The 25,056-nt window shown below is 46.3% G+C and overlaps 2 protein-coding genes across 4 annotated transcripts in view; both read left to right on the top strand.

Annotated features, from left to right (window-relative positions):
- Nucleotides 1–25,056, top strand: part of LOC308486304 (uncharacterized protein) — a 174,763-nt gene that overhangs the window by 61,965 nt on the left and 87,742 nt on the right. The window contains exon 1 of one of the 2 annotated variants that reach the window (XM_081023023.1): nt 23,703–23,822. The exons of the other annotated variant lie outside the window; for it this stretch is intronic. The gene's annotated coding sequence lies outside the window, so the exon portion shown is untranslated. Of the gene's footprint in view, nt 1–23,702; nt 23,823–25,056 lie in introns of those variants that run through there. 2 annotated transcript variants of the gene reach the window in all.
- Nucleotides 198–10,423, top strand: LOC308486348 (uncharacterized protein). Of its 2 annotated transcripts, XM_081023126.1 has the most exons (3): nt 198–353; nt 1,234–1,406; nt 6,823–10,423. In XM_081023126.1, exon 3 carries the CDS (start codon nt 7,008–7,010, stop codon nt 8,262–8,264), a length of 1,257 nt encoding a protein of 418 aa, XP_080879252.1. In that variant the 5' UTR covers nt 198–353; nt 1,234–1,406; nt 6,823–7,007; the 3' UTR covers nt 8,265–10,423. The 2 variants fall into 2 exon arrangements, with proteins under 2 accessions (XP_080879252.1, XP_080879253.1); XM_081023127.1 differs by lacking the exons at nt 198–353; nt 1,234–1,406 and having other exon boundaries at nt 7,086–7,173; nt 7,257–10,423.

Raw genomic sequence — 25,056 nt, 5'->3', positions numbered from 1 at the left:
CTGATCCAGAAGGAAGAGGGGAGGGGGAAACTTTCCTCTTCCTCTCCCCCCCCCTCAATTCTTTTCCTCCCCTCCCGGCACATCCTACTCTCACCCCGCCCCCACCATCCCAAATCCCGCCCCCAATACATTGCTCCTCCTCCTCCTCCTCCAATCCGGCTTCTGCTCCGGTAATGAGGGGGGGAGCCCCCCCCAACCTGGCTGCTTCTCCCGGAAGTGGAGCTTCCACTCCGGATTGCTGCTCTGCCCCGTAGCTCGGGGGGGGGGCGCTTTCGGAAAGGGGAGGGAGGAGGCAGGGGAACCCCCCCCCCCGGATGTTGCAGGAAAGGAGAATCGGGAGCGAGGAGAAAGAGGTAAAGGGGTCGCGGGGGCGGAGAGGGGGGGGTAAGGACCCAGAGATCCCGCCAGCTCCCCCAAGCGCCTTCCGTGGGGCCTGGATCCCGGCACGCGTGCTGCGAAGGGGCGGAGATGGGGCGCCCACCCACGAGGACTCCCTGGCCCCGTTTCCCCCGCGCAGGCATCCCTGGGGCGCGGAGAGAAGCCAGGATAGAGACCCCCTGTCCCTCCCCATCTCGTCTTGGGGGGCCCCTCCGGATGGAGAGATAGGGGCGCATGGCGAGGGGTCAGCCAAGGGGGCGTCTGGGTGCAGGGGAGACTCAGTGAGAGAGGGAGGGGTCGGGGAAGTAGGGGGGAGCAGGGAAGGGCAGCACTGGGGGAGGGGAGATAGTCTGGGGGGGGGCGTCTCCATCGAGGCTTCCTTGGGGACTCTCCGGAGGGGCCGCCTTGGCTTTTCCCTCCCGCCCAGCAATCGACCCCCCCCCCTTTAAGGCGACCAGAGAGGGATCCCTGGAAAGTGGGGGTCCTGTCCCCCCACCCTTCCTTCCTGCAATCTACATCCTCCTTCCACCCCATAAGCCCCTGCCCTGTGCAGACGCAGCGCTTCTGCCCAGTCCAAGCACTGGTCCAACTGGAGAGGAGAGGAAATCCCCAGAGGAAGAGGGGAGGGGAGAGACCTTCTCAGAAGCGGCTCTTGGTTTCTGCAATCCCACCCAGGAAGCAGCCAGAAACCTTTCCCTCTCTCTCAGGCTTCCATCTTTATTGTCTTTTCCACTGAGGGTGAGGATAATGTACACCTGTCATCAGAAACAGGGGTGCAGAGTCCATGGAATGGCTCTTAGGATTGATACAGAAGTTGCACCTCAAAAGCATTTCCGTTCCTCTTATTCTTTGAAGGCAATGTCAGAGTGACTGACAAGCTGAGATACAATCCTTCAGCATCCGATGACAGTGACTGCATGGATCTTCCCAGTCAAAGGACCCATTTTCATGATAGACAGTGCCTGTGGCTGGAGGCTCTACACACCGGGTGTGCCTGTGCAGGCCAAAGACTGCCAGTATTAGCACAGGTGAGGTGTGTGTCATTCCCAAATTTACAGACTGTATGTGAATGAGAGTTTGTGGGTGGGATTATAATTTACGGCAACCCTGTGATTTTCTCCACCCATAACATTTCGTGAGCTGATATTGCAGTACGAATTCCAAAATAACTATAAAAAATCTAATAATAATAATAATTATAATAGTACAGTGGTACCTCAGGTTAAGAACTGAATTCGTTATGGTGGTCCGTTCTTAACCTGAAACTGTTCTTAACCTCTGGTACCACTTTAGCTAATGGGGCCTCCTGCTGCCGTCATGCGATTTCTGTTCTCATACTGAAGCAAAGTTCTTAATAAAAGGTACTATTTCTGGGTTAGCAGAGTCTGTAACCTGAAGCGTCTGTAACACGAGGTACCACTGTAGAAGTCATAGTATTAGTATCTTCTGCCAGCCACTCTGGGCAGCTTACAGTACAGTTGGTAAAGGTAAGGTCCAGTTGTGGCAGACTCTAGGGTTGCAGCGCTCATCTCTCTTTATTGGCCGAGGGAGCCGGCGTACAGCGTCAGGGTCATGTGGCCAGCATGACTAAGCCGCTTCTGGCGAACCAGAGCAGTGCACGGAAACACCGTTTCCATTCCCGCCGGAGCGATACCTACTTATCTACTTGCACTTTGACGTGCTTTTGAACTATTGCTAGGTTGGCAGGAGCAGGGGTCGAGCAATGGGAGCTCATCCTGTCGCGGGGATTCAAACCGCCAACCTTCTGATAGGGAAGCCCTAGGCTCTGAGGTTTAACCCACAACGCCACCCGCGTCCCTACAGTACATATACAAGACAATAAAACATCAAACATTAAAAACCTCCTGATACAGCTGTCTTCTAAATGTCAGGTGGTTGCCTCCTTCCTTGCCCTCTGAAAGGAGGGCATTCCACGGGGCAGGAAGCCCTCTGCCTGGTTCCCTGGAACTTCACTTCTAACAGCAAGGGAACCAGCAGAAGACCCTCGGAGGTGGACCTCCCTGTCCAGACTGAGCGATGGGGGTGAAGATGCTCCTTCAGGTCCACAGGGCTAAGGCTGATGAGGGCTTGAGGTTGCAGATCTTGCTCCTCCATAATGATCGATGTATAGTTAGCAGAGTAGGAAAAAACACAGAGGCAGCAAAAAAGAACTCAGCTGAGAAATTTCTTACCGAAGACAGATAAGCATAACAGGATCCCAAAAATACCAAAACTTAATTTACAGTAAAACCCTGACTTAGCATACCAAAGCAGCACTCAAGTAAGAAACAGACAAACAGAGTAGAGTAATATCAGAATAGGAAGTGGGAGCAGGTGCATTTCAATACTGTAATTTATCTATAATTCAATGACAGAGTAACCCTGGGACTAGATAACAAGCCTCCAGGTGGACGTGCCCCATCTGCCCTTCACTTTCCACTTCCACACGGGTAGAATCTGCCTTCTGGACTGTGGGATTCACGGTTGTTCTCCTCCTCTCCATCCTCCAGGGCTTGACTTCAGGTGCAGCAGAATTCCCCAGCCCCCCAAGGATTTGAGACCCATCAGCTTTCCTCACCTGGTTAAGCCGGCCGGTTGAAGCCGTTCCTTGAAGCCCTGTTGCATGCTGACAGTTTCTGGAAGCCACAGGTGAGAGCTGAGTGCAGGGTGGGGAACAAGGGTGGAAAAATGACCCCAGAAGGTGGAGGACATGTCCCCCACCAAAGGACCTACTGCTCCCCAACACCCCATGACATCTAGATTCAGGTAGGTAGCCGTGTTGGTCTGACGCAGTTGAAATAAAAAATTAAAAAATAGTCCAGTAGCACCTTAGAGACCAACTAAGATTGTTCTAGATATAAGCTTTTGTGTGCATGCACATTTCTTCAGATACACTGAAACTGATGTCACCAGACCCTTGTATATCGTGGGAGGGTGGGGTGGGGTTTTTCTCAGAAGGTACTCCTACTACCATCTCCTACTACCCTTCACTATATGAAGAAGTGTGCATGCACAGGGAAGCTTATTTCTAGAACAAACTTAGTTGGTCCCTAAGGTGCTACTGCTGCTGCTGCTGCTGTTGTTGTTTAGTTGATTAGTCGTGTCCACCTCTTCGTGACCCCCTGGACCAGAGCATGCCAGGCACTTCTGTCTTCCACTGCCTCCCGCATTTTGGTCAAACTCATGCTGGTAGCTTCGAAAACACTATCCAAGCATCGTGTCCTCTGTCGTCCCCTTCTCTTTGTGCCCTCCATCTTCCCAACATTAGGATCTTTTCCAGGGGGTCTTTCTCTTCTCTTGAGGTGGCCAAAGTATTGGAGTCTCTTTTTTTTATAATAATTTTTATTGATTTTTTTTAACACATATTTAACACAAACAAAACACAATACAGTAACAAACAAACACATAAACATGTAAAATTTCAAAACCTTCTTTTCTTAAACCCCGTTTCTCCGACTTCCCCGTACCTTCCCGCTCTGCATCCCTGTTTTCAAATTTCTTCCAGCAAATCCTCACTTCAAAATTTAACAAATTAACCTTTTACTCCTCTTGTCTTTACCAATTCAATACAGCTGTATCCTCTTATTTTCCTAACCTTGGCGTTTTAGCATTCATTAATATTATAATAGTTCTTAAGATAGACTTTAAATTTCTTCCAGTCTTCCTCCACCGTCTCTTTTCCTTGGTCTCGGATTCTGCCGGTCATCTCAGCCAGTCCCATGTAGTCAATCACCTTCGTCTGCCATTCTTCCAGTGTGGGTAGTTCTTGTGTCTTCCAATACTTTGCTACAAGGACTCTTGCTGCTGTTGTGGCGTACATAAAAAATGTTCTGTCTTTCTTTGACACCAATTGGCCGACCACGCCCAGGAGAAAAGCCTCTGGTTTCTTAAGAAAGGTATACTTAAATACCTTTTTCATTTCATTATAAATCATCTCCCAGAAGGCCTTAATCCTTGGGCAAGTCCACCAAAGGTGAAAGAATGTACCTTCAGTTTCCTTACATTTCCAACATTTATTATCAGGCAGATGGTAGATCTTTGCAAGCTTGACTGGTGTCATGTACCACCTGTAAATCATTTTCATAATATTCTCTCTTAAGGCATTACATGCCGTAAACTTTATACCGGTGGTCCATAACTGTTCCCAGTCAGCAAACATAATGTTATAACCGAAGTCTTGTGCCCATTTAATCATAGCTGATTTAACCGTCTCATCCTGTGTATTCCACTTCAGCAACAAATTATACATTCTTGACAAAATTTTAGTATTGGGTTCTAACAATTCCATTTCTAATTTGGATCTGTCCACCTGGAAGCCAATTTTCCTGTCTTGTTTAAACACCTCCATTATTTGGTAATAATGGAGCCAGTCTCGAACTTTAGACTTCAATTTCTCATAGCTCAGTAGTTTCACCTTGTCCCCCTCTTGCTCTAGAATTTCCCAATATTTTGGCCATTTCGATTCCATATTAAGCTTTTTCACCCCCTTAGCTTCCATTGGTGACAGCCACCTTGGGGTTTTGTTTTCCAACAAGTCTTTATATCTAATCCAGACATTATACAATGCTTTCCTAACAATGTGATTCTTAAAACCTTTATGAGCTTTTACCTTGTCATACCATATATATGCATGCCATCCGAAAACATTATTAAACCCTTCCAAATCTAAAATGTCTGTGTTCTCAAGAAGTAACCAATCTTTCAACCAGCAAAAAGCTGTTGATTCATAATACAACTTTAAGTCCGGCAGGGCAAACCCCCCTCTTTCTTTTGCATCCGTTAGTATCTTAAATTTTATTCTGGGCTTTTTGCCCTGCCAGACAAATTTAGATATATCTTTCTGCCACTTCTTGAAACAGTCCATTTTGTCCAGGATCTGCAAAGCCTGAAATAAAAACAACATTCTAGGCAAAACATTCATCTTAATAACAGCAATTCGGCCTAACAAGGAAAGCTTCAAATTTGACCATACTTCTAGATCTTTCTTTACTTCTGTCCAGCATTTCTCATAGTTATCTTTAAATAAATTCACATTTTTAGATGTCATATTGATCCCCAAATATTTCACTTTCTTAACCACAGTTAATCCTGTTTCATTTTGAAACTGCTCCCTTTCCATGGCTGTTAGATTTTTCTCCAGCACTTTAGTTTTTTGTTTATTTAACCTAAAACCTGCAACTTGACCAAATTCTTGAATTAATTCCAAAACCCTTTTCGTACTAGTGTCTGGCTCTTGCAAAGTAAGTACTAAATCATCTGCAAAAGCCTTCAATTTATATTGTTTTGCTCCGACCTCAACCCCATTGACCAGCTGGTCTTTTCTAATCATATTTAAGAGAACCTCCAGGACTGATATGAAAAGCAATGGAGATATTGGGCACCCCTGTTGTGTCCCTTTTTCTAAGTATTGGAGTCTCAGCTTCAGGATCTGTCCTTCCAGTGAGCACTCAGGGCTGATTTCCTTCAGAATGGAGAGGTTTGATCTTCTTGCAGTCCAAGGGACTCTCAAGAGTCTCCTCCAGCACCAGAATTCAAAAGCATCCATTCTCCGTCGATCAGCCTTCTTTATGGTCCAGCTCTCACTTCCATACATCACTACTGGGAAAACCATAGCTTTTACGATACGGACCTTTGTTGGCAAGGTGATGTCTCTGCTTTTTAAGATGCTGTCCAGGTTTCTCATTACTTTTCTCCCAAGACCCTAAGTTGCTACTGGACTATTTTTGTTAATTTTTTTTACTTCAACTGTGTCAGACCAATATGTCTACCTACCATTAAGTACAGTTATCTCCTCGCCTTGAATATCCGGCTTTTCAGTGCCAGATTAGGATAGTCCTCTGTCAGAAGACAAGCACAGGGTCAGGCAGCACATCATCATTATAAAGAACCATTGGGGTGGGTGTTTCTGCCTGGGATTCCCATGTGCCAGCTGCTTTCCTTCTGCTTCTCCTGCTCTCTCCATGCAATGTGAGGCATGTAGACAAGAGGTCCATCTCCAAGAACAGGAGCTTCCCTGAGCACCCATTCAGCTGACCCCAAGCACCTAGCCTTGTCGCTAGTTCTCTGACTGACCCAGACCACAGTCCCTGGAAGAGATGAAGGCCTGGGTCTCCCAAAATGGTCCATATGGACCTCCTGAGGTCAGCGGGACTGTGAAGGTGATTCATGAAGAACTAGAGGTGGAAACGGGGGCAACCACTTGATTTGAAAGGCAGTCTCAGAGGACAACGGTATTCCAAGGTCATGCTGTGTTATTAAAGATGATTGAGGATTATGAAAGGTTCCTGATGCATTACTACCATTTGACATCATACCATTTTCATATCCTAAAAATTTGGAACATGGGTAGGACATGGGAGAATGTAGGAGATGTTGAAATAAGAGAAGGTGCTAATGGCGGTTGATGTGCCGTTTTTTGTGTTCTTTTTCCTGAAACCCAAACAGGATTTCCTTTCTGCCCACTCTGAAAAAGGTGATGGAGAAGACAGAATTGCAGGGGACAGGGCACCTTTCGTTTCATTAGGAATAGCCATTAAAATGTGTGAAATGTGGAATATGCTTCACTAAATGAGCAAACATAGTTCACATCAACAAAAACAAAACAAAAAGGAAAGAACCCACTTAAAGTTATGGAGTGCGGAAAGAGCTTCTCTTTCAAAGCAAAACTTAGAACACACCAGCAGACTCACAAAGGGGAAAAACTATATTTATGTATGGCGTGTGGAAAGAGCTTTAATGATAGTGGAAGCCTTAGAAGACATCAACGGACTCACACAGGGGACAAACCATTTCAATGTATGGAGTGTGAAATGAGTTTTAATGATAGTGGGAGCCTTAGACAACATCAACGGACTCACACAGGGGGGAAACCATTTCAGTGCATGGAGTGTGGAAAGAGATTCAGTCAGAGTGGAAACCTTAGACAACATCAATGGACTCATACGGGGGAGAAACCATTTAAATGTATGGATTGTGGAAAGAGCTTCAGTAGGAGTGGACACCTGAGAAGACATCAACGGACTCACACAGGGGGGAAACCATTTCAATGTATGGAGTGTGGAAAGAGCTTCAGTCAGAGTGCAAACCTTATAAATCATCAACGGACTCACACAGGGGAGAAACCATTTCAATGTATGGAGTGTGGAAAGAGCTTTAGTGAAAATGGAGGCCTTAGGAAACATCAACAGACTCATAGAGGAGAGAAACCATATAAATGTATGGAGTGTGGAAAGAGCTTCAGTACGGGTGGACACCTGAGAAGACATCAACAGACTCACACAGGGGACAAACCGTTTCAGTGTATGGAGTGTGAAAGGAGATTTTGTGATAGTGGAAGCCTTAGAAGTCATCAACGGACTCACACAGGGGTGAAACTATATAAATGTATGGAATGTGGAAAAAGCTTCAGTCGGAATGCAGACCTTAAAAAACATCAACGGATTCACACAGGGGAGAGACCATTTAAATGCATGGAGTGTGGAAAGAGCTTCAGTCAGAGTGGAGACCTTAGATATCATCAATGGACTCACACAGGGGAGAAACCATTTCAATGTATGGAGTGTGGAAAGGTTTTCAGTCAGAATAGAAGCCTCAGATCACATCAACGGACTCACACAGGGGAGAAACCATATGAATGTATGGAGTGTGGAAAGAGCTTCAGTCAGAGTGGAAACCTTAGAAATCATCAACGGACTCACACAGGGGAGAAACCATATGAATGTATGGAGTGTGGAAAGAGCTTTAGTGAAAATGGAAGCCTTAGGAAACATCAACGGACTCATACAGGAGAGAAACCATTTAAATGTATGGAGTGTGGAAAGAGTTTTAGTAATAGTGGATGCCTTAGGAAACATCACACAGACTCACACAGGGGAGAAAGTATTTAAATGTATGGACTGTGGAAGGAGCTTCAGTCAGAGTGGAACCCTTGATTTTTGTCAACAAACTCACACAAAAGACAAACCATATAAATATCAGAAAAGTAGATAGAGGTTCACTCTTAGTGGAAGTTCAGAATCAACAGACTAATGAACAGGAAGAACTTTAAGAGTTGAAATCCTTCAAACCATCAACAAACTCAGAGAGAAGAAGCAGTTTAAATGAAAATATTGCAAAAAGTGCTTTATTTATAATGGAGTCTTTAAGGAACATCCAGGGACTCTCACATGGGAGAACCCTTTTAGATGTATGGAGTGTGGGACGTCTTCCTCTCAGAGTCCACTCTGAGCAATGAACTCAGTAGGAAATCATTCCTAAAAGCATGAGGTATATGTGAAGTTCTGGTGTTTATATGTAAAACATTATAATAATGAGATAAGGCAGCATCTCACAATAGTGAGTATAATTTTAGACGAAAGTACCTTTGGTTTTTGCACCAAACTCTGTCACTCCCCCCCCCACCGCATGATCTCCAAGCACTGCTTCTTCACCAGAACTTTATCGCTGCCTCCTGCCCTGTGCGTTCTGAAGAAAACTTGAAATAATTAAATTGAATGGGAGATTTCCCCCCAAGCCTAATTTCAAGAGGGGGAAGGAGGGGCTGCAGGTACCACGGAAGTCTCCTGGGGGGCCCACCTTCACTCATGAACCCCAGGACAATCTATTGCCATCAGCAAACTTTGCCCCCTCCCTGCTCCCTCCTAAGTCTAGATCATTTATGAACAAGTTGAAAAGCCGCAGGTCCCAATATTGATCTTGAGGGGACTCCGCTTTCTGCTCCTCTCCATTCAGAGACTGTCCGTTTACTCTCTTGGTGTTTCAGAAGGAGGGCTGCCTCCAACAGAGGGGGCACATTTCTTCTAGGGGCACATTTCTGGGGTCCCCACAGTGCCCCCCAGCCTGGCTCCACTCGGCCAGGGCAACTGCATTTTGTTTCGCTGCAAGTGACCCTCCCCCCTGCAACGTGGGGTCTTAAAGGAACTTCATGGGGGGGGAATCAGCGAGAAGGAGCTTCTGGATCCTGTGAAGCCCCCTCCCCATCTGCTCCCTTCAGGTTTCCTGAGCCCCTCCCTATTTCATTTTAAGTATTGTGGGTCCTGCACAGCCCTCAGGGCACCTAAGCATCGGGGGGGGGGGAGCTATTTTGTTTCCTGAGGGCAGGAGTCACAATCCTGGCACACTGCAGGATGTCTGGGTTTTAGGTATGGGGCTGAGGCTCAGGTGGAAAAGAGGTGATAGGGGAAATATCCTGGGGTGTGGGTTTTATTTCATTTTTAATAATTTTTATTGGTTTTCCAAAAAAATCTTGAGTGTTCACTGGAAGTACAGATCGTGAAGCTGAGGCTCCAGTTCTTTGGCCACCTCATGAGAAGAGAAGACTCCCTGGAAAAGACCCTGATGTTGGGAAAGATGGAGGGCACAAGGAGAAGGGGACGACAGAGGACCAGATGGTTGGACAGTGTTCTCGAAGCTACAAACATGAGCCTGACCAAGCTGCAGGAGGCAGTGGAAGACAGGAGGGCCTGGTGTGCTCTGGTCCAGGGGGTCACAAAGAGGCGGACATGACTGAACGACTCAACAACAACAACAACATCATATACTTTAAAAATCAGCACCTAGACCGTTTCAGTAAATGCCTGGGGGCCTAAAACAGATGTGAATGAGCAGCGCAAATCAGAGTGCATTGTGTGCGTGCAACTTGCAAGAGGGCAGAGGGACAGAGTCTCTGCTTCACGCCCCTCTCTGCTCTCCTCCTCTCTTCGACTTCCCACATTAATGGGGAAAGGCTACAGGTCCACCTCATAGGCATGTTGTAAAGACAGCAGAGTTGGGTTTTATGAAGCGCTTTGTACTCTCCGAGTGTCCTCTAGTTTATCTCCCCATGTTGAGCCCCCACAGCCTTTGCTCAGAGGGGCTCTGGCCCTGCCCACCCATCCCTGGGCCACCTTCCCGTTTCATTCAAGGTGCACGGCTAGGAGATGGATCTTCCGCCAAACTCCCCTTTATTCCTGTTGCCACAACAGAGGACTCTTCAACACTTCACCCCAAACATAACAAAGACGGAAGTGTGCATCGATTTATTAAACTGGTTTATTTAAAAAATAGACCTAAACATGTGGTTTCAAATGTTCTCATTTCTTTTCTTTTTCTTTTGAAACTTTGCTACAGCTCCAAAGAAGTCAAGTGTCCAGATCAAGAAAACTAATAGCCCCACTTTCTTCTGCCTTGTTCAGACCACACCTGGAGTCCTGTGTCCAGTTCTGGGTGCCCCAATTTAAGAAGGATTTTGACAAGCTGGAAGGTGTGCAGAGGGGTGTGAGCAAGACAATTAAGTGTTGGGAAACCAAGCCTTCTGAGGAACAGGAAGGGCTGTCAGGTGGAAGATTGAACAAGCTTGGGTAGGCCAAGGTTTTGAAAATGGTATAGGTGCAATTTATTCTGAACAAAAGGCTAAATTAATTGTGAACAATGTAGTGACAGAAGAGTTTAAGATTGAGAAAGGGACACAACAAGGCTGTCCAATTTCTCCATTGCTTTTTATATCGGTCCTTGAGGTTTTGTTAAATATGATTAGAAAGGATCAAGAGGTTAAAGGTATACAAGTGGGAGCTAAACAGTACAAACTGAAAGCATTTGCTGATGACTTAGTATCGACTCTACAGGAGCCAGAATCTAGTACTAAAAGGGTACTGGAATTGATACAAGAATTTGGACAGGTAGCGGGTTTTAAGTTGAACAAGATGAAAACTAAGGTTTTAGAGAAAAACTTAACTGTGAATGAGAGAGAGAAATTTCAGGAGGAGACAGGATTAACATTGGTTAAGAAAGTGAAATACTTAGGGGTTAACATGACTGCAAAAAATGTGAATTTATTTAAAGATAATTATGAAAAATGTTGGTCTGAAGTGAAAAAGGATTTAGAAGTATGGTCAAATTTGAAGTTATCATTGTTAGGCCGAATTGCTGTGATAAAAATGAACGTGCTGCCAAGGATGTTGTTTCTGTTTCAAACATTGCAAATCTTAGATAAGATGGATTGTTTCAAGAAGTGGCAGAAAGATATTTCCAGATTTGTTTGGCAGGGCAAGAAGCCTCGAATAAAATTTAAGATATTAACCGATGCTAAAGAAAGAGGTGGATTTGCCCTGCCAGACCTTAAACTTTATTATGAATCAGCTGCTTTTTGCTGGCTGAGAGAATGGCTGCTTCTTGAAAACACAGACGTGTTGGATTTAGAAGGTTTTAATAACGCATTTAGGGACGCGGGTGGCGCTGTAGGGACGCGGGTGGCACTGTGGGTAAAAGCCTCAGTGCCTAGGGCTCGCCGATCGAAAGGTCGGCGGTTCGAATCCCCGCGCGGGGTGTGCTCCCGTCGTTCAGTCCCAGCGCCTGCCAACCTAGCAGTTCGAAAACACTCCCGGGTACAAGTAGATAAATAGGGACCGCTTACTAGCGGGAAGGTAAACGGCGTTTCCGTGTGCGGCTCTGGCTCACCAGAGCAGCGATGTCACGCTGGCCACGTGACCCAGAAGTGTCTCTGGACAGCGCTGGCCCCCGGCCTCTTGAGTGAGATGGGCACACAACCCTAGAGCCTGTCAAGACTGGCCCGTACGGGCAGGGGTACCTTTACCTTTACCTTAATAACGCATTTGGCTGGCATGCATATTTGTGGTACAATAAGGTAAGGTAAAGATAAAGGTACCCCTGCCCGTACGGGCCAGTCTTGCCAGACTCTAGGGTTGTGCGCTCATCTCACTCTATAGGCCAGGAGCCAGCGCTGTCCGCAGACACTTCCGGGTCACGTGGCCAGCGTGACAAGCTGCATCTGGCGAGCCAGAGCCGCACACGGAAACGCCGTTTACCTTCCCGCTGGTAAGCGGTCCCTATTTATCTACTTGCACCCGGGGGTGCTTTCGAACTGCTAGGTTGGCAGGCACTGGGACCGACCGATGGGAGCGCACCCCGCCGCAGGGATTCGAACTGCCGACCATGCGATCAGCAAGTCCTAGGCGCTGAGGTTTTACCCACAGCGCCACCCGCGTCCCGGTACGATAAGGTAAAAGTACATAAAGCTTTTAAAAACCATATTGTTAGAAAAACATTGTTTAACGTTTGGATAAGATATAAGGATCTGTTAGAAAAGAGAACTCTAAGATGGTTGTCACCAATGGAAGCGAAAGCACAGAAAAAACTCAATATGGAGGCCAAATGGCCAAAATATTGGGAAATTTTGGAGCATGACGGTGATAGAATAAAATTGCAGAGCTTTGAAAAATTGAAAAACAAAGTGAGAGATTGGCTCCATTATTATCAAATGGAGGCTTACAATTTGGACAAAAAAGTTGGTTTCCAGGTGGAAAAATCAAAATTGGAAACAGAATTGTTGGATCCAAAAATTAAGAATTTGTCAAGAATGTATAACCTGTTGTTGAAATGGAACACTCAGGATGAAATGGTGAAATCAGTTATGATTAAATGGGCACAAGATGTTGGGCATAACATAACATGACATTGAAGGCAATGTCAAACCATGTGAGTATAATCTAAGAGGTAAAGTACCTTTTGATAGAGAGGATGAATCTGGTTTGCTGGTGGTGAGTGAGGATTAGATATTGATATCTTGTCCAATACTGGTTTCTAGAGCATATTTGAAGAACAGCTGATATGGCAATACACCGCGAATCACAGTGTGTGTTTCTGGGATGTGCCTGCAAGCAGCGGCAGAAAGCTTTGCTTCGTGAAGCCCCTGCAGATGCCGAGTTCCTGACTTCCCTCCCAGACGACAGGAAGTGAAACACACACATCCATTGCCCTGTGTCCTTCCAGCGTCTTTCCTCCCTTGCTCCCTTCTGCCGGTTTGTGTGCCTGACTTAGATATCCTGTGTGCTGTATTTTTTTACTTCTGAAACTGGATTTGCTCTCAGGAGCAAAGTTTTGTGCCTCACTGGGGACCCAATGAGAACTGTATGCTCTGAAAGCTCAGTAAACTATTACTGAAGAAGTCCTGCTGCCCTGGAGTTGCTCTACTCAAGCATGCAAGACGGTTTTTGCACCAAACTCTGTCACCAACCCCCCCACCGCATGATCTCCAAACACTGCTTCTTCACCAGAACTTCATCCCTGCCTCCTAAGCATTCTGAAAAAAACTTGAAATGCTGTAATTTAATGTAAGATTTTGCTCTATTAGCCTTTGCCCTGCTTCGTTTTGATCTCCAAGGCCAAACTTGCCAGTTGTTCCTTTTATCTCTTGATTCCCTACTTTAGCATTCCAATCCCCTATAATGAGCAGAACATCCTTCTTTGGTGTCACTTCTATAAGGTCTTGTAAGTCTTCATAGAATTGGTCAATTTCAGTTTCTTCAGCACCAGTAGTTGGTGCATAAACTTGGATTACTGTGATGTTAAAAGGTCTGCCTTGGATTCGTATCGAGATCATTCTATCATTTTTGAGACTGCATCCCAGTACAGCTTTCACCACTCTTTTGTTGACTATGAGGGCCACTCCATTTCTTTTACGGGTTTCTTGCCCACAGTAGTAGATATGATAGTAATCCGAACTGAATTCGCCCATTCCTGTCCATTTTAGCTCACTGATGCCCAGGATGTCATAGATAGTTTATTACGGCCATAGGCCCATATTCAATACATCATACAGCAACACGGGTATAACAAGATAAAATTAATAAATTAAATTACGTTTAAATCAAGTACATCTCCAACCGTAAATTTCTAAATTCCATTAAAATAAGAACAATATAGCGCTTAAAATATCAAATTATCAGTATAAATCAATGTTATTTAGGCAAAATCAATAATCATAGAGTAATCCATTTTTCCTTTTATAAGCTAATACTGTTATCAGAAATCTGGCAACAGAAAGGGACCTACTCGGATCAGAATCTTGCAATAAATGTATTAGCTGTGTTTCCAAGGAGTCACCTGAGATTTCCAATAATAAAGGGGACAAAAATCTGATCCGAGAAACTGAATGTAGTGAACAACAGAATTGTATATGTTGTAAAGATTCTATAGATCTATTATCACATACACACACCGCTGAGATCCGACCATTGGAAGATCTATTATTCAAGACATTGGAAGGAAAGGCGTTAAATCTTGCCTTAATAAAGGCATATCTGTGGGCCGCTACAGACAAAGAAGTCAAATAAGATGGTATCTGCTGTGAGGGCACTATGCCAAGATTTAATGGTGAGCAAGTGCCACTACCCAAAATGGTGTTTTGTTGTAGGTCAATCTCCTCAAGTTTTTGAGTGAGGGTTTTTTTTGCTGTGGCTAGGTCCAATTCCAATAATTCTGATGGAGACAATCCATAGGTCACTACTTTGGAATGGATCTCTTTTGCCCCTAGGACGGGAAAATTATCTCTCCAGAGGCATTGGATCAAATACAGATTCGGGAGCCTAGGCCTTAAGGACAGCCAGTAACAAAGGCTGCGCCTCCAAAGAGTATTTTCTAAAGATGTAGTTTTTAATTCTAAGCGAATAGCTGCGTTACTAACGCACTGAGGAAGTTTTAGCAGTCGTCTTAGAAATTGATTTTGAATTACCTCCAAGGGCATCAAGTTTACTGCGGTCCCCCATAAAGGAACAGCATATGCCAATGTTGCAATTACTTTAGCTTTGAATACTTTCAAGGCAGATGGAACATGAAGAGCCCCGTCCGAAAAGAAAAAGCGCAAAAGCGCAAAGGATAGGGCCTTGGCCTTGTTTAAAATATGTGCAATATGCGCCTTCCAACCCAGATTATATTGGAGAAAAACTCCCAGGTATTGAAATTTATAGACCTGTTCAATAGGTTCTCCATCTAATTGCCACTTATAGGATTTCCGACTTTTTGAGAAAATTAGTACTTTTGATTTAGATTGATTTATAGTGAGGGAATTTGTTTTACAATATGAAACAAAGAATTTTAATGCTCTCCTGAGGCCAATTCTTGAGAAGGATAAGATCACAGCATCATCAGCATAGAGTAATAATGGGCAACGATAGTTTGCGAGGCGGGGGGCATGGGTCATTTCCTGAGATTCAGCCAATGGTATCCTCCTGTCACTAATGAATAAATTGAAAAGAAAAGGAGCTAGGATACATCCTTGCCGGACTCCTCTGTTGATGGGCACAGAGTTTGTGAGATCGCCGGCTGGGGTTATTCTCACCCTAGCAGCCGACCCCTCATGCAGCTGGATTATTAACCATAAAAGTCTTCTATCAATTCCCCATCGGGCCAACTTTTCCCAGAGTAACCTTCTGGGGATGCTGTCAAATGCAGCCTTAAGGTCGATAAAAGCCACACAAAGTTGGCCCCGATTTGAAGAGGAGTATTTCCGGGCTAGATGGTGCAAGACTAAAACATGGTCCGTAGTTGACTGGTTCGGTCTGAATCCTGCTTGCTCTGGGCCTATCAGTTTCTTTTCTTCAGCCCATTGGGTAAGTCTATTCAGCAGAAAACGTGCGTATATCTTTCCAACTATTGTCAGTAAACTAATATTCCTATAATTCTCCGGATCGTCTGGGGAGCCTTTTTTATATATTGGAATTATAATAGCGTCCTTCCATATTTTTGGCACCCTTCCGGTTGCATTAATAGCATCGAAAGTAACAGCCAGGATTTTTGCCCACCAGTCGGAATGTAGTTTTATGGCTTCCGCCGGAACCAAATCAGGCCCAGGGGCTTTGCCGATTTTAAGTTTAGAGATTAAATTCAAGATTTCATCGGGGTCAGTAGGAGGCCAGATGGGGAGATGGTCAAATACATCATCAAGAGCGTTGGTATTGGAATCTGGTGACGCGAAATATTTCCTTAAAAAGGATTCCCAGACCGGGGCAGGAATTATTGTTAAGGGGTATCCTTGATCTTCTATTAACCAATTGCCAAAATTGCCCTGAGCTACATGAACTAGATGCGACTATTAGCGCCTGCCAGCGATTTTGTTGCCACTCTTGCTTAGCCATTCTCTGGGCTTGCTTATATGCTCTTTTTGCTTGTTGGTAATTCCTGGGTAATACTAAAGCACCAGAAGATTTATATTCATTGTAAATGGCACAGAGATGTCGTCTAGCTTGTTTGCATTTTAAGTTAAACCAAGGGGCACCGGTCTTAAAATGGGCCCGATTTACTTGGATGGCTGGTACTGTAAAAAAGGACATAAGATCTTCTGTAAGCAAAGAGAATGAATTAATAATTTGTTCATGCCCATACGGATCTAAATCTAAAACAACATGAGTTTGAATTATCTCTTGTTGGAAGAATTCCATATATTTTTGGGCTTGAGTTACTGACCATTTTACTCCTCTCACTTGTTCTGCAGTATTTATTCTCATATATATGGGGTGTCTAGACTCGATAGACTGCCAGTCTAGGGAAAGCTTGGCACTCAAGGGCAGATGGTCGCTCATTTGGATGTTTTCTATTTTAAAATAAGAAAAATTTGGGAATAAATCTCTGGAAACAATAAAATAATCGAGAACACTATTTGTAAGTGTGCTCAAATGAGTAAACTCACCCGGAATATCCGGGGGACAATTTCCGTTTAAAATTATCAACGTTAAAATCAGCTGATAAAGAAGGGTTCCCGCTTCGTTAACCCTATTATCTTTCGATTTTCTCTGTATATGGGGGGAGAAATCCAAGTTCTGGTGATCAGGTATGACCCACCATTTGGCCTTGCCTAGCGCTTCCCAGTTTGCAGCTGTACGAGCATTAAAATCACCTCCCATGACTGCTGAAATGTTTGGGAACTTAGTGTAACAGAAAGCTAGGTGTTCTTCAAGTGTTTCCCATTTGGAATGGAGGTCCACTACCTGCCCCCCAGGGGGGAAATAAACATTTGTTACCAGTAATTCAAATTTCCCTCCTGAAATCAATCCTGTAATCGCGTAAGGAGAGGAAGATTTAACAAGTGTAAGTTTTGCTTGCAATTAGAGGGAAATGGCTATTACCAAACCTCCCCTAGGGCGTCCACCTTTAAGAGAGGGGCTAGCTGGAAGCAAAATGGTATCGTATCCATTTATGTCAATCGCCTCCTCTTCCCAAGTTTCTTGTAGGAGAATTACTTGAAATAAATTAACAAATTTTAAGAAGTCTGGATCAGATTTCTTCCCCCTCCATCCCGCAATATTCCAGCATAAAAATGACATCGAGGAGTGGCTGGGCTGGTCGTTAGGTAGTCAGATCATGTGGGGATGGGATTCTAACTTTGGGGGAGTTTCAGCTTCAAAAAAATCAGTAATTTTCCTCTGAGAAGGTGGCAATCGTGCTATACATCCCAACTGTTTAGATTTATTGGGGTGGTTTGGATGTAAAGTCATGCCACTCGTCTCGCTAAAGGCAGATGCTTGGCCTAAGATAGTCGTCTTTTCAGAGCCAGATGGTAGAATTAGGGGGGTATTACTTAGAGAGAGCGAAATTAAGTCAACAGGTATCGTGCCACTAGTTGAGTGATCATTAATTATTTGGATAGTTTTGTTAATACGACCTGTCGGGTCTTCAACCAGATCATTCTTCGGGGCTAAAAATAAAATGGAGTCGTCTCTCATTTGTTGGTCTGGTTCAGCTGGTTCTGTTACTGGTTCAATGGTATCTATGGATTTATTCAGCTTGCACACATTAGAAGAGAGTGGGTTAATAAAGTTACAAGTAGGTGGACCCATATGGGGCACTTTACATGGAGAGCCTAATTCAGATTCGTTAAGTTCTCTCATTTTGTCCCAGGCAGATGTTGTAGTCATATTTGCCTTAGAGATGGGGTGCATAATAGATGGGTCTGGTGATGGGGTTTCCGCCTCCAGAATATGGAAGAGTGGATTCATCTCCGCAACAACCAGTTGGCTGGTAGGGGTGGGTGCCTTCCCAACCCACAGGTCCAGTTCTTGGTGGTATAAGCGTGGGACAGAATCTGAACCACAGTCTCTATCAAGCATATTTTGTTTAGGTAATCTCAGCTGTTCCTCCGTCACTTTTGTCAGGCAGAAGTAAAGGGTATCAATTTTATGAAGTATTTCTTTCTGAACTTCTTGCGGGAGAACACTATAAGAGTGGAGTAAGTTATTATCAAAGCTATCAAGGTCGATTCTCTGATTCTTCGCATACCTGGGCCCAAGGAAGTCCAACCTTTGAGAGTCCTTGGCAACCAGACCAGAAGGATGTTTGGAGATGTCCTCCGCAGAGTTTATATCAATTAGAACATGCTGGTCAATCTCATGTTGAGTTTTTGGCAAATTTACAATATGGGGGATAAGTGGAATTGGAGGTACTTCATTTTTAAAGTACCTTGAGATTCTTATACCACTCGTCTCCAGATGTTCTCTACATTTGTACACTAGTTTTGCCAGTCTCCCCTCATAGAATGAGACCACCGCTCTGGCAAGGAATCCGTTGAAGTATAGATATTCCACTTGGGCCAAATCAGTAGGGTTATTAAGGATACCCGGCATATAGATCTTTAAAAGGTTCAATAGATGGGCTTTATGCTCTTCTTGTGACAGGAGTCCTGGGGGTTTAGGATAATTTGATAAAACGAGTTTGTTTCGGTACAGAACCAGATTCCAGTTTTTATTTGTTAGATTTGTCAGATTTCTCTTCTTAGAGGGATTGGTTTCATCTACAGATAGAATGTAAGACCATGGATCTTGGATCAAAATGTCTTGCTTGGAGTTAGGTGTTGGGGTAGGTGTTAAGGGTTCCAAGCAATCCATCGCAGCGTCAGGGCAAGGGTTTATAGAACGTTCTTGCTTAGAATATTTCCTGGTTAGAAGTTTCTCAGTGTTCCCACTGGTCTCGGTTATTGGGATACTCTTGAGAAGATTAAAGAGCTTTTTAAAATCCCATTTTTTTTGTAACGCACTGCCTTAAAATTTTTAACATTTCTGCTCTTTTTTTACCCTTATGGGCCTCCTTTTCAAGGCAGTAGCCCTACAAGATCTCTTGGCCTTCCTTGGTGATCTGTTTTTGCAGGTGGTAGGAAGGAAGTTGTTATTACTTTCCAATTCTACAGTCACCCCGCTGGATCCCTACAGAGAGTTTTGCAAGTGTCTATCATTATAGTGAGGATTTTTGTACAGGTGGCCAGATGAGATTTTATATTTTCGATATCCTCAGTTAAAAGCACAAGCCATTTGATAACTGATAAATCCTCATCCTCATTTGTCTCAAGTTGGAAGCAGGAGTCTCTTGATGTTTTAGGGTTTCCCGAAGACATCTCTGCAATTTGTTTTAACATTAGTTCTTCCACTTCTTGGACTTGGGATGGTTCAGGAGAAGCTTGGGATTTAAGTCTCTGTTTTGGGAGTACTTCGGTGACTGTACCAATTATGTTTGGATTTACTTTGGGCTTTATTGGTCCTTTGTCGTGCCATTCTTCTACACAATCCTCTCTCTGCACAGCCGGCCCTTCATTGCAGGAGGGAGAAGTTTCAGTTTCCTGCTGATTCTCACTCGGCTTGACTTTACCCCTATTCTTAAAGGGCCGAGTGCTTTTTGTTTGAGCTCCCTTTAGGGTAGCTCTTTTAGAGAGAGATCTTATGTCACTCCGATAAAAACCTGGTGTTCTACCGCCACTCCTGGTCGTCACCATTATTTATCTTGTAAGGGTCAAGTTGGTAAAAATCTCACCTCGGTTCACTAGCTCCGTCGGGTGTTGCAGGAGGGTTCTCCGTGAGACTACTTCCAAGATAGGCCCCAGAGGACGACAGTTCATATTACCATCACACTGATTTTACTCTTGTTTCTGCTTTTGCTGTCATGGAACTGCTGGGTGTGGGGGGGGGAGTGCCAGCTGGGGAAGAAGGTGTCCACAAGGGAAGAAGGCTCAGAACCCAGGGACTGGTGGTGGGATGGCGATGAGCAGATAGAGGGAGAAAGGGGAGCAGACCAGGACGGGAGGTGTTGCAAGCTGAGGAGGAAACAGGGTTTGGTGAGCAGGAAGAGGCTGGGGCAGAGAGCAGTTCAGACTCAGAGGGAGGAGAGGAGGGTGCCAGGAGTCCCAGAGGAGGCCGGCTGCTGAAGCATCCAGGGAGACTCCCCCTCCTGCTGCAACCAGCTCCCCTCTCCCCTGGTCTCCTAGAGCACACAAAGAAACCCTGTTCAGACCCCATGAGCTTGTACATTATATTAATGGGCATAGGGTTTTTTTGTCCCAACATGCATCACTTTAATCTCATTGACAATGAATTGTATTTTCTGCCCATTCACCGCGTTTGGAGAGGTCCTTTTGGAGCTCCTTGCAATATCTCTTTGTTTGAACAACCCTGGACAATTTGCTGCCATGAGCAAACTTTGCCTCCTCCCTTCTCACTCCTACCACTGTAATCTGGAGCAAACTGGCGATCAGTAGACCACAATCTTTATTGTTGTGCAAGAGATTCCCACACAGAGCAAGAACCCTGAGCCTGGGGTGACATCAACCTTTATAGCTCCCCCCCCCACTCAGATTTATTCATAGTAGCATCTTCACTAGTATGTCACGTGGGGAGGAGTATCAAAGGGTTACACAAGTTCAGCAGTTCATCATTCTATCAGATACATCTCTGGACACCTCTCAAGTACCCACCACCCAGAGAACAATAAAACTATCGACATACATCCTTGCACTCAGGGCTTCTCCTGAGATGGGCTTTCAGAACGCCTGGCTTGGTCAGCTGCCTCTGTGGAAGTCTATTGTCGCCCCTTGGTCACTCCCTGGGTGGGGTGAAGTGTACATGCTCTCACGCTCAGGGGATTATGGCAGGAGGCCCTGTTCTCACTGCCTACGTGACTATCTGCTTCCAGGGTCATGGAGGAGGGTGAAGCCTAAATTCACCTTAAAATGGCGTCGGAATGGGAAGAATTGGTTATAGAATGGCTATTATATGAATTTGCAAAGTTAGGTATCTTTCCCTGAGCTGTCAAGCTGAAAGGATACATTCAGACACAATCTTTGTAACAGTGTAGAAACTTTAGGCAATCGAAACCAAAATGGATACATTTCATATACTTTGTCCATAGTCAGAGCAGGAGGAGGGCGCTGAGACAATCGTGCAAAGGCTGAGCTGAAAGGCTGGTTTGGAGGCAGTTTCAGCCGTCTACGGATTCCCCCATTGGCTAGTTGTCAAAACAAAGCGCTCTTGATTGGTGAGTTTCAGTTATTCATAAATCCCATTCATAAAACACAAAGTCCGTAAATCCCATTAATAAAATACAGATGCCGTGTTTTCCTGTATTTATACGATGTGTGTGTTGTTCTTGTGCGACTGAGGAGAGAGGGGTTTTCGACCCAGGGCATAATGTCAGATGGTAAACACACACACCCTTGTAATTTCCGTAACACCAGGACGGAATTCCCCCACCCTTGTCACATGCAGCTTGGCTCACATGCCAGAGCCACCTGGAGGGCATGACTACAATTCCCATCATCCCTGACCACTGGTCTTGCTAGCTCAGGGTGATGGGAGCTGTAGTCCAAAAACAGCTGGAGACCCAAATTTGGGAAACCCTGTTCTCCCTGAAGTACAAAGGAGTATTCACTTGCATTAGAACGTCAGGTGAGCCCTGCAGGATCAGGCCCAAGGGGCCCCTGTCCTGCCAGGGGCCAAGCAGGGGCCTCTTCTGGGAAGCCCACCGGCAGCACTTGAGCACCAGAGAAGGGGGGCTGCATCCAACTGGGGGGCGCATTTCTTCTAGGGACACATTTCTGGGGTCCCCACGGTGCGCCCCAGCCTGGCTCCAGTCTGCCAGGGCAGCTGCGTTTTGTGTCGCTGCAGGTGAGCCTGCCCCGTGCAACGTGGGGCTCTTAGAAGGAATTTGAGGGGGGGGCGGAGGGGCTGCAGCTTCCCCGCACTTGCAAAGGACCAGTAGAAGCAGAGGGGAGGCAGGCAGCAGGAGGGCGATGGGGAGGAACCAGCGAGAAGGAGCTTCTGGAGCCTGGGCAGCCCCCTCCCCACCTGCTCCCTGAAAGTTTCCCGAGCCCCCCCCCCCCTTTTCATTTCAAGGATTGGGGGACCTCAGCATCCCGGGGTTGCTTTGCTTGGGAGGGGGGAGCTATTTTGCTTCCTGAGGGTAGGAGTCACAATCCTGTCACATTGTGTTGTGTCTGGCTTTTAGATAAGGGGGTGAGGCTCAGGTGGGAAAGAGTTGAGAAGGAAGATATCCCGGGGTGCGGATTTACTCCGCTGCCCAGCTCCTCAGGGTGCCACTCCCCGTGGGTCCCTCCTGTCAGCAAAAGAAGGAGAATCCAGCCAAGTTAAAGAAGCAAACAGTGGTCAGTTGACCTGATCTTTATGTGTTGCAACAAGGTTCAAACACACAAAAAGTAGGAACATATGGTTGCATGAACTTTTAATGGCTTTTACCCCCTTCCCCATAATAAATTTTCCAACAACTTCATCGATATGACATGGGGTTTCCCCCCACAATTTTTTCTCCCCATTTCCCACAATACATTTTTCAACAGGGTCATCTATACATCACAAATATGTCACAAAGTAGGAGTCTATGGCATTTAGAAACATGAGCCTGTCACCCACCCCGTCAATAACCCCAATTTCCCAAACCTTTTAACTGCCCTCTTCCCCAAAGAACATAATAGTATTTGCCCATCCCCCAGTTGAAAGGCTTTCCTGCCCTTCTCCCTTCAAAGTATCAGGATTCAACCCGCCATCCCGATGGATTTCTGCCTGGGGCATGTGCTGCCCTTGATCGCCTCCTGCCTGCTAAGGGATTATGGAGTCAGGGGGAGCCCTGGATCCCCTAATTGGAGAGGAGTCATTAGACTTTGGAAGCAAGGAAACCGGTCAAACCGTAGAATTTTGGAAATTATTTGACATTTCTTCAGCTTTCTATATTGGATAGTCGAGGAAACAGTCCGATTCACGGTATCCGCTTCTGGCTACAATTGTATCGGCTGCTTTTCTGAGCCTCTTGGCTGTTGTGCAGGGACGGGGCCTGTGTCCACGGTCATTGTCCTGGCCTTAGTCAGAGGCTGGGGTGGGGAGCTGGGATTTGGGGGGAGTCGTTTAGCTGCCCCCCTCCATTCCTCGTTTGAACAGCACCAAGACCTAAAACACGGAGGGATCTAAGCTCGTGGGGTGGGGGAGGGGAAGATGTTGCACTTGGGGGGGGGACCCCTCTTTGCAGCTGGATCTCCGGGATCAGCCCGTCCCCCGCTCACCTGATCCCCAGAAGGAAGACGGGAGGGAGGAACCTTCCTCTCCCCCCCCCCCCAATTCTTTCCCTCCCCTCCCGGCACATCCTCCTCTCACCCCGCCCCCACAACCCCAGATCCCGCCCCCAAACATCCCACCCCTTCCTCCTCCTCCTCCAATCCGGCTTCTGCTCCGGGAATGGGGGGGTGAGCCCCCCTCCCAAACTGCCTGCTTCTCCCAGCAATTCACTCCGGATTGCTGCTCTGCCCCGTAGCTCTAGGGAGGCGCTTTCGGAAAGGGGAGGGAGAAGGCAGGGGACCCCCCCCCCGGTGGATGTTGCAGGAAAGGAGAATCGGGAGCGAGGACAAAGAGGTAAAGGGGTCGCGGGGGGGGGGAGGGGAGAAAAGGACCCAGAGACCCTTCCAGCTCCCCCAAGCGCCTTCTGTGGGGCCTGGATTCCGGCACGCGTGCTGCGAAGGGGCGAATATGGGGCGCCCACCCACGAGGACTCCCTGGCCCCGTTTACGCCGCGCAGGCATCCCTGGGGCGCGGAGAGAAGCCAGGATAGAGACCCCCCCCTGTCTCTCCCCGGCTCGTCTTAGGGGGGGGGGCAAAAGGGGCGGAGAGATGGGTCGCGCCTGGCAAGGGGTGAGCCAAGGGGTCGTCTGGATGCAGGGGAGACTCCGGGAGAAAGAGAGGGGGTCGGGGAAGTAGGGGGACAAGGGAGGGGGCATCCCCGAGTCAGGGAAGCGCAGCAATGGGGGAGGGAGGGAGATAGGAAGACCAGTCTTTGGGGGGGGCGTCTCCATCGTGGCTTCCTTGGGGAAGCCTTGGCTTCTCCCTCCCGCCCAGCAATCGGCCCCCCCCTTCAAGGCTACCAGAGAGGGATCCCTGGAAAGTGGGGGTCCAGGCCCCGTCCCTCGCCTTCCTGCAATCTCCATCCTCTTTCCACCCCATAAGCCCCTGCCCTGTCCAGACGCAGCGATTCTGCCCAGTCCAACCATTAGTCCCCTGGAGAGGAGAGGAAATCCGGAGAGGAAGAGGGGAGGGGAGAGGAGGGGCCTTCTCAGAAGCGGCTCTTTGTTTCCGCAATCCCACCCAGGAAGCAGCCAGAAACCTTTTCCTCTCTCTCAGGCTTCTATCATTATTGTCTTTTCCACTGAGGATGAGGATAATGTACACCTGTCATCAGAAACAGGGGTGCAGAGTCCATGGAATGGCTCTCAGGATTGATACAGAAGTTGCACCTCAAAAGCATTTCTGTTCCCCCTATTCTTTGTAGGCAGTGTCAGAGTGACTGACAAGCTGTTATCCGATGACAGTGACTGCATGAATCTTCCCAGTCAAAGGACCCATTTTTATGATAGACAGTGCCTGTGGCTGGAGGCTCTACACACCGGGTGTGCCTGTGCAGGCCAAAGACTGCCAGTATTAGCACAGGTGAGGTGTGTGTCATTCCCAAATTTACAGACTGTATGTGAATGAGAGTGTGTGGGTGGGATTATAGTTTACGGAAACCCTGTGATTTTCTCCACCCATAACAATTCGTGAGCTGATATTGCAGTACGAATTACAAAATAACTACAAAAAAATCACAAGATAATAA

Source organism: Podarcis pityusensis (assembly GCF_964106645.2).
Source record: "Podarcis pityusensis genome assembly, chromosome: 10".
Taxonomy (NCBI): Eukaryota; Metazoa; Chordata; class Lepidosauria; order Squamata; family Lacertidae; genus Podarcis; species Podarcis pityusensis.
The sequence above is the reverse complement of the archived record's forward strand: the minus strand, read 5'-3'. Positions and strand labels throughout refer to the sequence as shown.